General features: G+C 38.5%; 1 protein-coding gene across 2 annotated transcripts in view; it reads left to right on the top strand.

Annotated features, from left to right (window-relative positions):
- The window catches only part of wdfy2 (WD repeat and FYVE domain containing 2), a 51400-nt gene extending 37061 nt beyond the window's left edge, over positions 1-14339 (top strand). For both annotated transcript variants that reach the window (XM_048602578.1, XM_020510815.2), the window contains 3 exons: positions 582-712; positions 4301-4409; positions 6908-14339. In XM_048602578.1, coding sequence (XP_048458535.1) covers positions 582-712; positions 4301-4409; positions 6908-6937 — 270 coding nt within the window. In that variant the 3' untranslated portion in view covers positions 6938-14339. The remainder of the gene's footprint in view (positions 1-581; positions 713-4300; positions 4410-6907) is intronic.
- The last annotated feature ends 949 nt before the right edge of the window (positions 14340-15288 follow it).

Raw genomic sequence — 15288 nt, 5'->3', positions numbered from 1 at the left:
CTAGTCTTACGGCACCTCCTGAGTCCATAGTCAACATAATTTTACTTTCAACAAAAGATTATTCTAATATTTTCAGACAGAGAAACATAAGTGAGTCATTCACCTTTGAACTCTAAACTTCAAACTACCTCAAGTACCTTTTAATATCCTTGTTTTAACAAAATTCTCTCAATCCCATTTTGTAATTTTTAGTTAATTCCCAGTGTGAAAAGCTTTTTGGAGGAGAGAATTTCAGACTTCCACTGCTTTTGCTTCCTGATCTCATCTCTGAACAAATTAACAATATTTTGAGGGAATGCCTTTTGTCCATGTTTTCCCAGGAAATAAATTAGTTCGTCAACCCTTTCAGATTTGTTAATTACCTTAAGTGCATCAATTAAATCATCCTTGGATCTTCTGAGTTCAGGGGCATACAAACTTAGGCTATATGTTCTATCCTCATTATTTAAACTTGTCAGCCTGAAAAGCTTCAGCTAGGACTAGAAGCTTTTTTGCCAAATTTCAATACAGATTTTGTTTGTTTCATGAATCTGTGGTAGGCCTGGTTGTAATATGCTGTGTCTTTATCTGTTTCCCTTTAGCACCATTGCAGAAAATGTGGGAAAGCTCTGTGTGGGAAGTGCAGCTCAAAGCGGTCCTCCATTCCATTGATGGGATTTGAGTTTGAAGTAAGGGTCTGTGATGGCTGCTTTGAATCAATAACAGATGAAGAGTAAGTATAGTGAAAAGTTACAGTTAAACTTAAGTGGTGGTATAAGAACATAGGAACCAGGAGCAGGAGTAGGCCATGTGGCTCTTTGAGCCTGCTCCGCCATTCAATTAGATCATGACTGATCTTGTCGTGGCCCTGGCTCCACTTACCCACCCTCTCACCGTAACCCTTAATATTTTGAACAGTAATGGTATTATCTCTCTGTTTTAAAAACATTCAATGGGAATGCTTCAGCTACTTCACCTGGGCCGGGAATTCCACAGATTATTAACCCTTTGCGTGAAGAAGTTCCTTCTCAATTCAGTCCGAAATCTGCTCACCTTAATTTTGAGGCTGTGCCCTCTGGTTCTAGTTTCACCCACCAGTAGGAACATTCCCCCCACCCCCCACCGCTTCTATCTTGTGTATTCCCTTCATAATTTTGTGATTCTACAAAGGTACCCCCCGTTCTTCTACATTCCAATGAATATAATCCCAGTCTACTCAGTCTCTCCTCATAAGCCAGCCCCCTCAACTCCAGAATCAACCCAGTGAACCTCCTCTGCACCCCCTCCAGTGCCAGTACATCCTTTCTCAAGTAAGGAGACCAAAACTGCACGCAGTACTCCAGGTGCGGGCTCACCAGCACCCTGTAGAGCTGTAACATAACCTCCCTGCTTTTAAAATCCATCCCTCTAGCAATGAAGGACAAAATTCCATTTGTTTTCTTAATTACCTGTTGCACCTCCAAACGAACCTTCTGCGATTCATGCACAAGGACACCCAGCTCCCTCTGCAGAGTAGTATGCTGCAATTTTTTACCGTTCAAATAATAGTCCTTTTTACTGTTATTCCTACCAAAATGGATGACTTCACGTTTATCAATATTGTACTCCATCTGCCAGATCGTTGCCCACTCAATTAAACTATCTATATCCCTCTGCAAACTTTCAGAGTGATCTGCACACTTCGCTCCACCACTCATCTTCGTGTCTTCTGCAAACTTTGACACACTATGCGTGGTCACCAACTCTAAATCATCTATGTAAATTGTAAACAATTCCAGTCCCAACACTGATTGCCAGCAGAAAAGCACTCTTTTTTTATCATCATCATCATGCCCTTCAGCCCAGCACGGCCACACCGACCCTCGGGGCATACCACCCAGACCCATCCCCCTAATCTACACATCCCTGAACACTGTGGCCAATTTAGCATGGCCGATCCACCTAGCCTGCACGTCTTTGGGTTGTGGAAGGAAACCCACGCAGACACAGAGAATGTGCAAACTCCGCACAGACAGTCGCCCGAGAGCAGGATCGAACCCAGGTTCCTGACGTTGTGAGGCAGCAGTGCTAACCACTTATCCCCACTCTTTGTTTCCTGTTAGTTAACCCATCCTCTATCCACTCTAATACATTGCCCGTAATGCCGCGCACTTTTATCTCATGCAGCAGCCTTTTGTGCAGTACCTTGTCGAATGCCTTTTGGAAATCTGGATACACCACATCTACTGAGTCCCCGTTATCTACTGCTCTCATAATGTCTTCGTAGAATTCCAGTAAATTAGGTAGACATGACCTGCCCTTGATGAACCCATGCTGCGTCTACTCGATGGGACAATTTGTATCTAGATGTCTTGCCATTTCTTCCTTGATAGATTCGAGCATTTCCCCACTGCAGAAGTTAAGCTAACCGGCTTACAATTCCCCATCTTTTGTCGACATAATTAATAGGCAGCTTGGTTTTGATTAAGCTCCACTTGATGGAGAATGTCTGGAACACATCAAAACCGGAAAAGTACCTTAGACATGTGATGATTCCAAACTACGTTATGTGCCTTTATTTCAAATTAAAGATCAGTTTTAATTGAGAGGGGCCATTTTGTGCACGGAATCAAATTTACTGAGCAGTCACAGCTCAGCTGGAAAATTTGTGAATTGCTTTGAATAACACACTAATCTAGATCGATACTTCAGTATAGCGCTGAATATATAGAAGTATAGAAGAACTGAATATAGTTCTTGTGCGTACCATCTTTCAGTAGATGAAACTGGGTTTCCTTGTAACTTTAGGCAATGAAGATGGGGTTCGACCAGTGGACATGGCCAAAATTGGAGAAACTCTAAATTTTTCCTGCAAATAAGGACATTAAAGGTGGAGGTGAGGGATTTGAAAAGCAAATCAACAGTTAAGAATTCAGCTGACTAGAGGGCTAAAGGGTAAGGCGTTTGAAACTTAGAAATTGAGTTGTTAGTGACTTGGGAGAGTTGCCTGAAGAGGATATTGTGAAAGACGTGATGTTCGAGAGATATGTAGAGATTCTGGACAGTGGAGAGGGCCTTGATTGGGCAGCAGAGTAACTCAGTGGTTTGAGCTGAGACTTGGGGTTCGATTCCAGCCTTGGGTGACTATCTGTGTGAATTTGTATATTCTCCCGGTGTCTGCGTGGCTTTCCTCCGGGTGCTCCGGTTTCCTTCCACAGTCCAAAGATGCGAGGGCTAGATGGATTAACCATCTGAAATGCAGGGTTATGGGGAGGGGGTCTGGGCAAGGTGCACTTCAGAGAGTTGGTACAGACTTGATGGGCTGAATGGCCTGCTTCCACACTGTAGGGATTCCATGATCCTATAACTGTGATTGTACCTGTAGAATGTGTAAGACAGGTGGCTGTGAATATGATCAACTTTTATGCAGAGCTAAAAAAAATGGAAGGGTTGGGGTTTGGGGGGAGTGTTTCAGATGATCGATGATGGGTGTCTTGAAGCTTCAAGTTGATGCTGAGGTGGGGGTTCTATGTTATCCTAAAGGTGGGGGAATGTGGTTGTAACATACGAAGATAAAACACCTTGAGTCGAAAGGGAGACCAGAAATTGAGCCGAATCTTGCAGTCAGTGGCAAAGCAATGACACTTGCTGTTTGACTTTTAAGAAAACTGTCCCAAAAAGTTTTTTTGTGAAGCGATCTTCCTCTTTCCTGCGATCATTTTTAAACTTAGTACCATGTCAAAAAAATCACCAGCATGAATGATGCCATCAAGAAAAGTAATCAATCATGTTAGGTATCCTCAATAACAGCAAATTGAGTTGAAAGACTTTCTAATTCTTCTGTTTTGCTGATAGTGTCTGCATTCCAACCATTTCTTTCACTAATAAGATGGCAGCAAAATGTAAATAATATTTTAAAAATACTTTAGAAAGTTTTTGTCCTCTTTGGGTGATAATTAATCAAAATAAGATTGCTTTGTAGCAACTGTGCTTTAAGAAAAGATGTAACTTGTTTAAGGATTTTCCTGGAGAAAGTAAGTAAAGGAGTCGAAGCTCTGTCATTTTTAAATTAAATTCTTGAGGGAACATCAACAGCCAACCCTCTGGAGAAACATGAGATCAGCAACTTGTGGATTTTTGGTTTAACTGTGCATCTGTGGACAGATTGTGCACAGAAGTTTCCCTCAGTTTTTTTTCCCTAACACTAAATGGCGAATTCGGGATCTTTATTTTAATGTTTGAGTATTACAGATGCTGATCTGCCTGTAGACATCTGATTTTTGACTTTTGGTTTTGCTGATTGTGGATTTGTGAATGTTTTTACTCTTTCATTTGCATGTAGTCGAGCACCAACAGCTACTTTCCATGACAGCAAGCACCATGTGGTTCACATGCATTATGATGTAACCAGAGGCTGGCTTTTGACATCCGGAAATGACCGGATTATCAAGGTAAGGGTGCGTGATGACTGTTCCTTCTCACCTCCGGTATCTCTTGAGATCCCAAAAGTTTCTTTTCCTGGTAGAAAGCTACAAACCAACAGTCTGATCGACGATGCACAAGGCAATTATTGTGGAGTTTGTAGAAGGGGTATTTTACCTGCATACTCAAAGTTACCCCCATTAGTGACTGAGTTTTGTATTTATTTTGAAAGGGGGAAGTTAGGGTAAAGGATGTATATTTTAACCTTCGATAAGTATGACTCCATGGGAACAAAAGCTGAGCCAGCTGAAGTGAATTGGTATACTAGGCTCTGGGATAGATTAACAAAGACGCAGTGACAGATATTAAGGGACGTATTCAGAACGACTAAATTTGCACTGCATTTATTCTGAATGGCGGATGACACAAAATCAATGGTTCACTAAAGAAGTTGAGGAAACCATCGCACTTAAGGAAAATATATACAACTCTATAAAGATGAGTAACAGGTCAGATGATTGGTCTGAATACAAAGAACAGCAGGGAATGAGTACACTGTTAATCAGGAGGAAGAAATTAGGATGTGAGAGATGTAAAAATGGATAGTGAGAGTTTGTACAGTCACTTAAAAAGGTAAAGAGTAAGCGAAGTGAGTGATGATCTTCTAGAGAGTTATTATTAAATAATAAAGGTATGGTGGATGGAATTAACATATTTTGCTTCTTGACTGTAGAGGATAAAAAAAAATTTCAGTAATAGCTGTAAATCAGGAGATGAAGGGAGAGAGGAAATTGGTGAAATCACATTCATTAGGCAAGCGCTGCTAAGCAAATTGATCAAGCTGTGTGCTGACAAGTCTCCCTAGGATCTTAAAAAATGTAGCTCATCAGATAGTAGGCGCATAATATTATTTTTTTCAAAAGTTGTCTAAGTTCAGGCAAGATTTCAAAATTGAGCCATATAAAGATAATGCCAATGGTAGGACATTAGTGCCCGTGTTGCAAAATCTGTATTTCAATCTTGGCTCCATTTACATATGCATTTCATTTACATCAAATTTTAACAAATTAAATCCTATGGGCCAAGAGATACAAAATGAGACTAGGATAAAAGGATGCAGAGCTGGATGAACACAGCAGGCCAAGCAGCATCATAGGAGCAGGAAGGCTGCTGTGTTCATCCAGCTCTGCACCTTGTTGTCTTGGATTCTCCAGCATCTGCAGTTCCTACTATCTAGGATAAAAGGATGTTTGCTAACCTGCATGGATACAATGAGCCAAAGAGCTGCGTTCCATGCTGTAAGAAACTGACACTATTTAACAATATTTCTTTTCATAATTATTTTTAAGTATGAAGTTTAATTTCCCCAAATTCAGTACAGCTGCAGTCACTGGTAGACCCCACCTGATCTGGAATAGCGTGCATAGTGCTGGATATTTACAATGCTCCCAGCTAGTGGTCTGACTGGATAACCCAGATCATAGAATAAAATCTAGCTTGACAGATTTTTTTTTTTCTTTGTAATGTGCTAGTCTTTTTTGAGATATAGTCAGAGCACAAGTCTGCTGACTTGACTTTAACAATTAAACAGAAGTTTATTACACAAAAAATAACAAACCAAACTGCCTAAATATAATAGTTTATAAGATTTCAAAACACACAGCAAAACAAAACCCTATCTACTGCCCACCACTGTTGCTTTAGTGAATCAAAATTGAGAAATCTGCCCCCGTCACATCTGTAGGTATGACTTAACAGCTTATTCTCATTTCCGTTCCTGTGATCTATGAAGCCTTTTCCCTGGACCACTTTCTCAACTGTAAGCTTAATAATTTTCATCTCTTACTAATATGCAGAGTCCTAACACTGCAATTAGAACATTTAAAAGGCATCTGGATAGGTGTGTTTATGCTGTGTGACTCTATTCTGATCTATAAGTCTCTCAAACTACACTTTCACGGAGGTAACTTTTATTTCCTTCTCTGCTATGAAAATAATTTTCTATGAGAAACTATACTTGCATTTGACTTCAGTTCAAACTGAACCAAAAGCTTTTCAAATAAATCTTTAAAAATGCTCATACTGTATTCTGCTAAAGCGAATGGCTTCATGTTTCATCTATCCTGTTCTAACCCTGCAGCATAAACAAACTTCCATTAGCACTCCAGGAGGTTGCAGCCACTTGTTGTCTAACACAAGTTTTAAATCATGGTTCCTGAATGATTGTGTTATAAACTGTGGCTGATGCAAGCAATTTCCTGATAAATGTCACAGCTAAATCCAATAATGGTATGTGTGTTCAATAACATGGTCATCTTTTATTGGTCCCAAGTTTCTAGATTACTTACACCAGTGTTGAGTTCCTTTTATTTTTAAAAAAAACCATGAGAAACAAGTTATGGGGCTGAAACCATCTAGAGATAGAATACTCCAGGGCATTAATGTTATCTAATTGATCTCGGTATGCAGGCAACATTATGAATCTTGCAAATGTGTTAACCAGAATTCTGATTGTACTTCCCCACAGCTCTGGGATATGACTCCTGTGGTGTCATGACGTGCTGTTGCTGATCTTAAAGGGATTCTGTCAAACAGGCTAGTCTACACATGGAGGATCAGTCTGCTGTGGTCATGCAGTGTGATCACATAAATGAGGAGCAAAGGAATTTTACATTTTCAAAGCAACCTTCCAAACACTGAACAGTTTATGATGAGCCTAAAGTGCAATGATTCCAGAAAAAAAAAACTTGGCTGTGAAGAATGAAGTACAGTTTTCCAAAGGGTAGTTTGTGCAGTTGAGGCATTTGTGTAATTTTGCTGGAATTTATTTGATGGAGTGGAACAACTTTTGTGAACTGTGTTTTCTTAAATGCGGTGTTAAATTCTGTCTGTTCATGTTTTTGTTTTATATTTCCATTTTATTTGTTACTCACTTGACAACCAAACTTCATCTTTGAGGGCACACCCTGTTTTGGTCATGTTCTTAATAATTGCATTGCTATGCAGGTTTACTTAAAATCATTTCTCATTGTGAATGAGAAATAATTTAGACTGATAATTTAGGGGTTTTTTTCCATAGCAGAAGAAGACACATTTCTGAAAACACAATTGTGGTGAAGGAAGTGATAAAGGTTAATTGTCTGGATATTCATTTTCTATATCTCAAACAGTGCAAATTCCATACTAAAAGCATTCCAAGTTTTCTTCAGTGATGTTAAACAGTTAATTCAAGCTCTTACGTGTGCAGAAGTAGATTATGAGAAAACCAGTTCTTTTTTTGAACGTAAGGTGTAAATGATTAGTAAATACAAGTATAGCTCACGGGATGTTTAGTGGAACTCTGATCTGTCAAACAAACAATAGTTCCAAACAAATCAACACAACACATACTCAGCAGTGTTAACTACAGCTGACTCACTGTTGTTTTCAAGACTGTTTTAACTAGAATACAATTTTGATACTCCAAAACTAAAACATTTCCCTTATCTCTGATTTTGTACTCCTTGTTGTTCCTTCCTTTCTTGATCCCATTGCCTCCTTCAAAAAAAGGAGAGGCAATAATTGAGGAACAGTGCGCACTTTTTACAGCTATGCTACTTGCTTTCTGGATCAATGCATTCTTTCTTTTGGCTTCTGCTTTTCTTTACAGTATACTGATGAGTTCAGTGAATTGATCAAACCCATTTTGATCAGAATGGGTGCCATGGTCTGCTGATCTGGCTGAATCCACTCTGAAGATGAGTGTTACAGTCATATGATACATCCGATGATCCAGTTAGACCTAGTCTGATCAGTAATAGATGTATTTTAATGACCAACATGGAATTTGAACCATCTGGTTGTTAGTTAAAATGGACTTCTGTTTTACTCCTTATCTTTTCAAATTATAGTACATTTCTTATTTCAGAAATTATAGTGGAAATTTTAACCACTTTCCTTTAGTTTCTCATTGACTTCTACCATCTCATTTCAATATTTTTGTAATTCTTGGTGCTGACCCAGATGTTGGATGTCTCGGTTGTTTTTGATGTAGCATGTGAGCCAATGTAGGGATTCTTGCCTCCAATTCCAAGTCATAGGCATTTGAACACAGAAGCAAGCTGTGCAGCTGGTTGATCCACATTGCAGCTGTTGATTCCATTCCTATTCTCTTGGTTTATTCTTCAACTCTGCATTTTGTTTTTGGTTCACTTTTTTTTTAGTGGTATATTTACAAATGTAAGCTTGATCAGCCAGTCTTGATTGCAGATATTCTCATCAAACGGAATGACTGACTCCTGTCTGAGGCAGTTTTGCAAAATGGGTGGAGTTGGGATGGACATGTTGAAGAATAAAAGACTCGCATTATATTAGTGCCTTTTATATGCTCAGTGTCCCATTGTGATTCACAACTGAATTAATTTGAAAGTTAGTTGTTATATTGACACAAATGGCAGATGGTTTGCATGCAATATCAATAGCAACTATTTCACAATGATAGACCCTGTATAAGGGGCTGGATCACTTGGATTGGCTAGGCCATTGTTGCTTATTGTCATTTTTGCCATCTTTTGCCATTTATATTTTTGCATCTTTAGAAAACATCATGTCTATGCTTGGTAGTCTTCATAAATTATGTACTATGCACATTAAAGGAAAACGGTTTTACTCAAATTTTTGCAACTAATCTTCATTCCATGCTGTGCTTTATAATCAATATGAGGCAAGAAGATTGCATTAAAGCACAAAGTAACCAGTAATAACCAAGTTAAAGCACAACATTTTGTGGAGCACAACATTATAAGCAAATGTACATGAGAATAGGAGCAGGCTATTTAGCCTCTTTAACCTGTTCTGCATCCTTGGTGCATTCACTTTATAAATGCTGCATTTAATGCCCAGTATCCACGACTGCTGGGGACAGTGTCTTGGTAATGAGCTCTAGTCTTCTTATGAAAAAGGGGTAGTTTTCCTCATTCTTCCTTTTCTCTCATTCAACGTAGATTCTCTGTTTCTGCCCTATTGCATATTTTTAACACTAACAACTCTGCTAACGTCTGATACCATACTGTCTTGTACTAAGAGGCAACGGGACTAACTTAAGGAGCATTATTTTAAATCCAATCAGGATTTTGATTGGAATCTTGTCTGGTCTCTCTGAATCCAATTATCTTTCAACGAGGGAACCTGGCTATGTTCCACATTCGTTTTTGCTTCAGTCTCTTGTGCAATGAGTGGATTTTGCAGTTGATTGAAGTGATGAATCATGGTGTACTAATCAGAATGTAAGGCATTTTTGTGATGAAACTTTTCATGTCGGAGCTTGGTGACCAAAAAAGGTCTGCCTTGAGAATTCCAACCCTTCCAGCATTTTGTCAAAATTTGATAAGTTAGGCTGGCGAACAAAACCCAGTTAGTGTTCATCAGTCACAAGAGGTGAGGGAAATTCTGGCATTACAACACTGCCAACCAAACTAGATTCCAGATTTCCACACTCTCTGTTCATTGTGAAGTGCTTTCAAATATCACCTCGCAATGTCTTGGCTCTGAAGGACATGAGAGAGAAGAGCAGTAATAGATCTTGTGGCTTCTCTAAAGCCTTTTCCATACAACACAAGCATGGCTAATATGACTGAAATGCACTTTCCTGTCTATTACCAACATCCTCTGATTCCAAGAGCTCAAAAGTCTATCTACCTCAGCTTTGAGTATGTTCAACAATGGAGCATTAACACCAAGCATCAAAATCCTCGGAAGAAATGTCTTATCTCAATGCAAAATATATGACACCTTTTCCTCGACTCCTATGCCAGTGTTCTAGATTCTTGAACCATAGGGAACAACTTCTCAGTGCCTATCCAACCAAGCTTCTTCATAATCTTGGATGTTTCGATAAAATCACCTTTCATTCGTTTGAATTCCAGAGAGTGTAGACACAATTTCCTCAGCTTTTCATCGTAGGACAATATTCATCCCAGGAATTGATGATAATGCAGCTTCTCTGTTCAGCTTCCAAGACCAGTACATTTGGGAAAGGATTAGCTGCTTTAGCTGAGGGCTTGAGTAAAGCTGCTTCTTTACAAGAGTCATAATAGATACTTGAGAATATCTGTCTGAAAGATGGCTCAGAGATTTGCTTCCTTCAATATTTGTATACAAGCAGCAGCCAGAAAATCCTGTTTTGCTACAGCATGTTGTAATGTTCCCAAAATTTTATTTCAGCGTTGCTGTTACTTTTGGTGATTGCCTAGATTCTATTTCTACCCAAAGGCAACTTGTCATTTATAAAGAAAAAGTTAATTATTTACTTATTTAGACAAATTTTCAGGGCCTAGGACAAAAATTTAAGGAGCCTCGGATGTTTGCCAGCTGTTGAGCAGGATTTGGGATAAAGGTATTGCCATCCTAATTACTAAATTATCTCATAATTGGGACAAATGATCCTACCTTTGATGTTTAGATTGTTTGTTTGTACAAGTCTACAAATAACACAGTTTGTGCCATAGTGATAATGCCCCTACTGAGGATTTCAAGTCCTACATGTCTCCGATATATGTCATAATATGTCTGAACAGAATGATTAAAATAACTACAAATGGCACAGCTAAGGGCTGTTGTGGTGCAGTGGTAGTGTCCCTACCTCTGGGCCAGTGGTAATGGTTTAAGTCCCACCTGCTCCAAAACTCTCGGAACAGATTGATCAGAAAATATCTACCAATAGCACAATTATTTTTATGCGTATCTTTCTGTTAAAGCTCATGTTTGGATACAAGATTAGTCTTGAAATTTTTCATAGCTTTTTGGTTTATACTTGCTGTTGTATGTGAAAAGTAGTTTCCTGGAATCATGTACATAATGTAAAGTGCAGAGCAGGATCATTCTGGGCACATCCACTGCACTCTAAAGTTCAATATTATATGAATTTTAAAGGAGGAATTCATTCTCGGAATCAACTGTGTAGCAATTCTGGACCATTGAATAAATATAGATTTCCCAGGAATATACTTTGAGAATGGCACAAGCTTGTTTTGTCATGTGCAATAAACATTGAATAAACCAAAGGTGTAAAAACAAAGACATCTTCAGAGATTTGTATTCCGTGATGGGTTTTTTAAAACAAAATCTGTCTCTTTCTCAACCAGTCCTATTTAGTCTGAACAGACTCTGGAGCAAACTGAATCTGACTATTTGCAAATATCTGGTCTATTTTGGTTTTCACCTGTCTTTTTAAGGTGCATTAAGAAATTTATTTGGTGGAACAATGAGTCATTTGTTATATTAAGCTTGTGTACACTTCTCAATGCATAATGTAGGATAGGAATTGTATCCCAATGTACTGTGGCAGCATGCCCCTGTAAACTGAGTAGTCCGCCTAGGGTTTGGGTTGGCGGCTGATGGAGTTCAGAAGCTATAAGCTATCTGGACAATCAATATTTCTATTGGCATAAATTGTGCAATCTTAAAATAATATGCAAAATGCTGCAGAGACTAGAAATCAAACTTAATAAATCAAAAAATGCTGGCAAACACAGTTCTATTGACCTGAAATATTCTTTCACCAGTTTTCTTGCAAACTGTCTGATCTGAGATTTCCCAGCTTTGTCGTCAATTTCTGTAGCACACTAATATAATGGGTCAAATGATATTGGTTTTATGATTGAACAAACTAGAAGTGTTATAACTGTACACTGTGAAGTTGTTCACTCATTTGCTACAAAGCTGGAGTTTTGAGCAGTCAGACAATCTCATTACTGCTTGGTGAGAGCAACAATGTTGAGCAGTCCACATTCTGTTCACCTCATGGTTTTGTTAAATGTGCACAGTTCTTTAGCACAGTGAACAGTGGAGCTACTCAAGGCTACTCTGTACTGCATTTCGAACAGTACATTGGTCTTGGGTAGTCAGATGTCAGAATTGTGATCTTCATCTGGAAATGTTGTATTGTCTTCCTAATTCATGTGTGTGACACCTTGCTGCTTTATTTCCCAGCACTTCTATTTGGTGTTCCATAACAGTGTTCTTCTCCTGGACAGCCAGAACATAGACATCAAGTAGTCTTTAACCTCAATGTCTTCCACTTTCAGTAATTCAGTTTTACTCTGTTGTTGTACTCTGTGCTACCACATTTTCATATGCCCTCCCTGACAATGTGGAAAGGCAGCGACTGCAGGAAACTTTTAATGGTAGAGCTGGTAGAAAGCTGTATGTAGCTTAAAAAAAAAATCAAGTTTTATTCACATGATTTATATTGCAAATATGATGTTTGTAATGATTTGAAATAAAAACACACTAACAGTATGATCAGTCTCAGCGAATGGGCCATATCAACTCTCTTCCTTTACCTTTTTTGCAATGGGACATTAATTTTTTGTGTCAAGTCTGAAGTCATCATAGAGACCAATGCAGTTGCAAATGGTCTAACACATTTATACTAATTATTTATATCCATTTTACAGTTCAAATTACTAAATCTATTTGATTTTGATGTTCAGACTATGATATGCAAGGAAGAGGAGGAGCTGATTAGTACCTCCACTTCATTTCCCTTGGTACCATTTTGCTACCTTTTTTTGTTGGAGAAAGGTATTGCCTGATTCTGCTGCCCTAGCTCTTAGGTTAGGATTATGACTCTTCATTCTTGATTTCCTTCCCCCACCCCCTCAATGTAAGTATTTTTCTCTTTAGCTCTATCCTATTGATTCCTTTAATCGTTTTAATCACATTCTATCTGATCGTCCTTCAGTTTTCTGCAGTTGCATGGACTTGGTTTGTCTATACTATTTAACCATGTAGGCCATAGTGTTCTGGTAACTTTGTACAATTATCTACATTCATTAGCTCTTTGTTCTCTTCAGAGTAGATCCCAGGAAAGCAAATGAGAGAAATACATCTGCATCCCCTTCCTGTCTCCACCCTCCCACATAAACCTGTTCATTATAGAGCTCATACCTTTTTAAAGGTCTAGCCAGCAACGTTTTGAAGCCAGTTAGACAGCATCCGAGGAGCAGGAAAGTCAATGTTTCGGGCCGAAATCCTTCATCACGTTGATTTTTCCTGCTCGGATGCTTTGAGTGGCTGTGCTTTTCCAGCTCCATATTTATTGACTATAGCTTCCACCATCTGCAGTCCTTACTGTTTTCAAGATACTTGTAAACTGTTGCTTTTGTTTAGGAAATAATTATTTGTAATATGACCAAATACCACAGTGTAAAGTCCATCTTCTCCAAAATGGAGCAGTATTCTTGTGCATTAGTTTCCATTAGTGCTTGTAGTAGTGAGCTATTTAACCTCTGGTCCCCTAATAATGAAAACACAGATATATATTTCCAGTTGGGATATTTTACAGCTTCCACAACAATGATGAGTACTATTCTCTAAGGCAAAGGAACCTTTAAGAATTTTCTCTTTCTCATGCTCTCGCAGTGCCGTCCAGAAGTAATCTGCTCAGGGACTTTTCTCTACATGTACTACTCTATTAAAAGCATACTTCACTAGAAACACTGTGAATAACGTCAGCTTAAGCACAAAATAAGTTGCAAGAAGGATACAACTGTTTTCAATGAATGAATTCACTGAGACATAATGCTCTGACTTCCAGTTATTGAAAATGCAATTCCCTTCAGCAGTTCTCTTTTGTATCTGTCTTTTCATAGACTTGGTAGTTGAACATACTTGAAGCATTTCAGGTAGATGTATTTCCTTGTGACCTAACCCAGCTGACTTGAAGAAAAGCTGATGGAAATGCTAAAACTAAATTCCAGAAAAGGAAAAATTCTAAAGGCAAATTAAGAACCACTAAGCTTGAAGTCAAAACAATCCAAATGCAGTGATTATGTTTATGAATATGCAGCAAAAATTTCAGTGAGTCTTGAGACCACTGTGCAGTTTGTCACAATTATTTGACTTGTGTAGTTTTTGTGTACATTATTGACTTTTGGGAAATAAGAGCTATTTAAATAAAGGAAGACCATCCAGTTTGATTCTTTACTTTCCCATTCTCTTACTACCCCTTTCCCCCAGCCTCCGATCTGGTTTCTGGAGATGATAGCTGCTCAGACCTGAACGGGATCTTCATTAAATGAATAGACCAGAACCCTGCCCATTTTGCCTTTTATTTGAATCATTCCTGACTGAGCAGAAAGCTGTCCCAAAATCAGTTTCTGCAAGGCAACTGTCTTGGATTGAGTGGAGCTGGGGCGAATGTTTTGTTTAGCAATACATAATATCAACCTAATATCCTAGTCAAGTACAATACTTTTCATCCCTCTCTAACATAGTAAAACATGCTGAAGTCTACCCAGTTCCTCTTTAGACGGGAGCGGTAATTCTAGACATGTTCTAGCAGTCAGAATCTGACCAACGCAAGCAGCCTGCAGCACACTACAAATCAAGTTCCAAGTATGCATACAATTAATGATGTTCACCTTAGCAACAGGAACAATTGAATACTATAATTGAACATTCAACTAAATTAGGAAGTACCAGACCCCAGTAAAAAAAAATTCAGAGTTTGTTGAAGTTAGGCTGTGGAAATCTATGGTACTGTAATATATTAATGTGATCAAATCTTACTACCAAGAATTGGTACAACTGCAGATGGAGGAATCTCATAAGTGTGAATGAAGTTTAATGAGATTGCTGCTAATGCTTCAATACACAAACCAGTGCTGTGCTACCAAATGATGTTTTTCTTACTGGTACAACAATTACATTGATATCAAAGTAAAATACTGTGCATGCTGGCATTCTGCAATAAAAACAGGGAAAGTGGAAGTACACCAGCTCTGGTAGCATTGGAGCTGATCTTTCAAGTTGATGACTTTTCATCAAAACTGAATATTTCTGGTATTTTCTGTTTTTCTTTAATATTGTGCTGATAATGTTTTGATAAATATTTCTGAAAGTATTCTGTGTAACCCAGGTTTTATT

This window comes from Rhincodon typus, chromosome 11, assembly GCF_021869965.1.
Source record: "Rhincodon typus isolate 14 chromosome 11, sRhiTyp1.1, whole genome shotgun sequence".
Taxonomy (NCBI): Eukaryota; Metazoa; Chordata; class Chondrichthyes; order Orectolobiformes; family Rhincodontidae; genus Rhincodon; species Rhincodon typus.
This window is presented reverse-complemented; position numbering and strand designations above follow the sequence as displayed.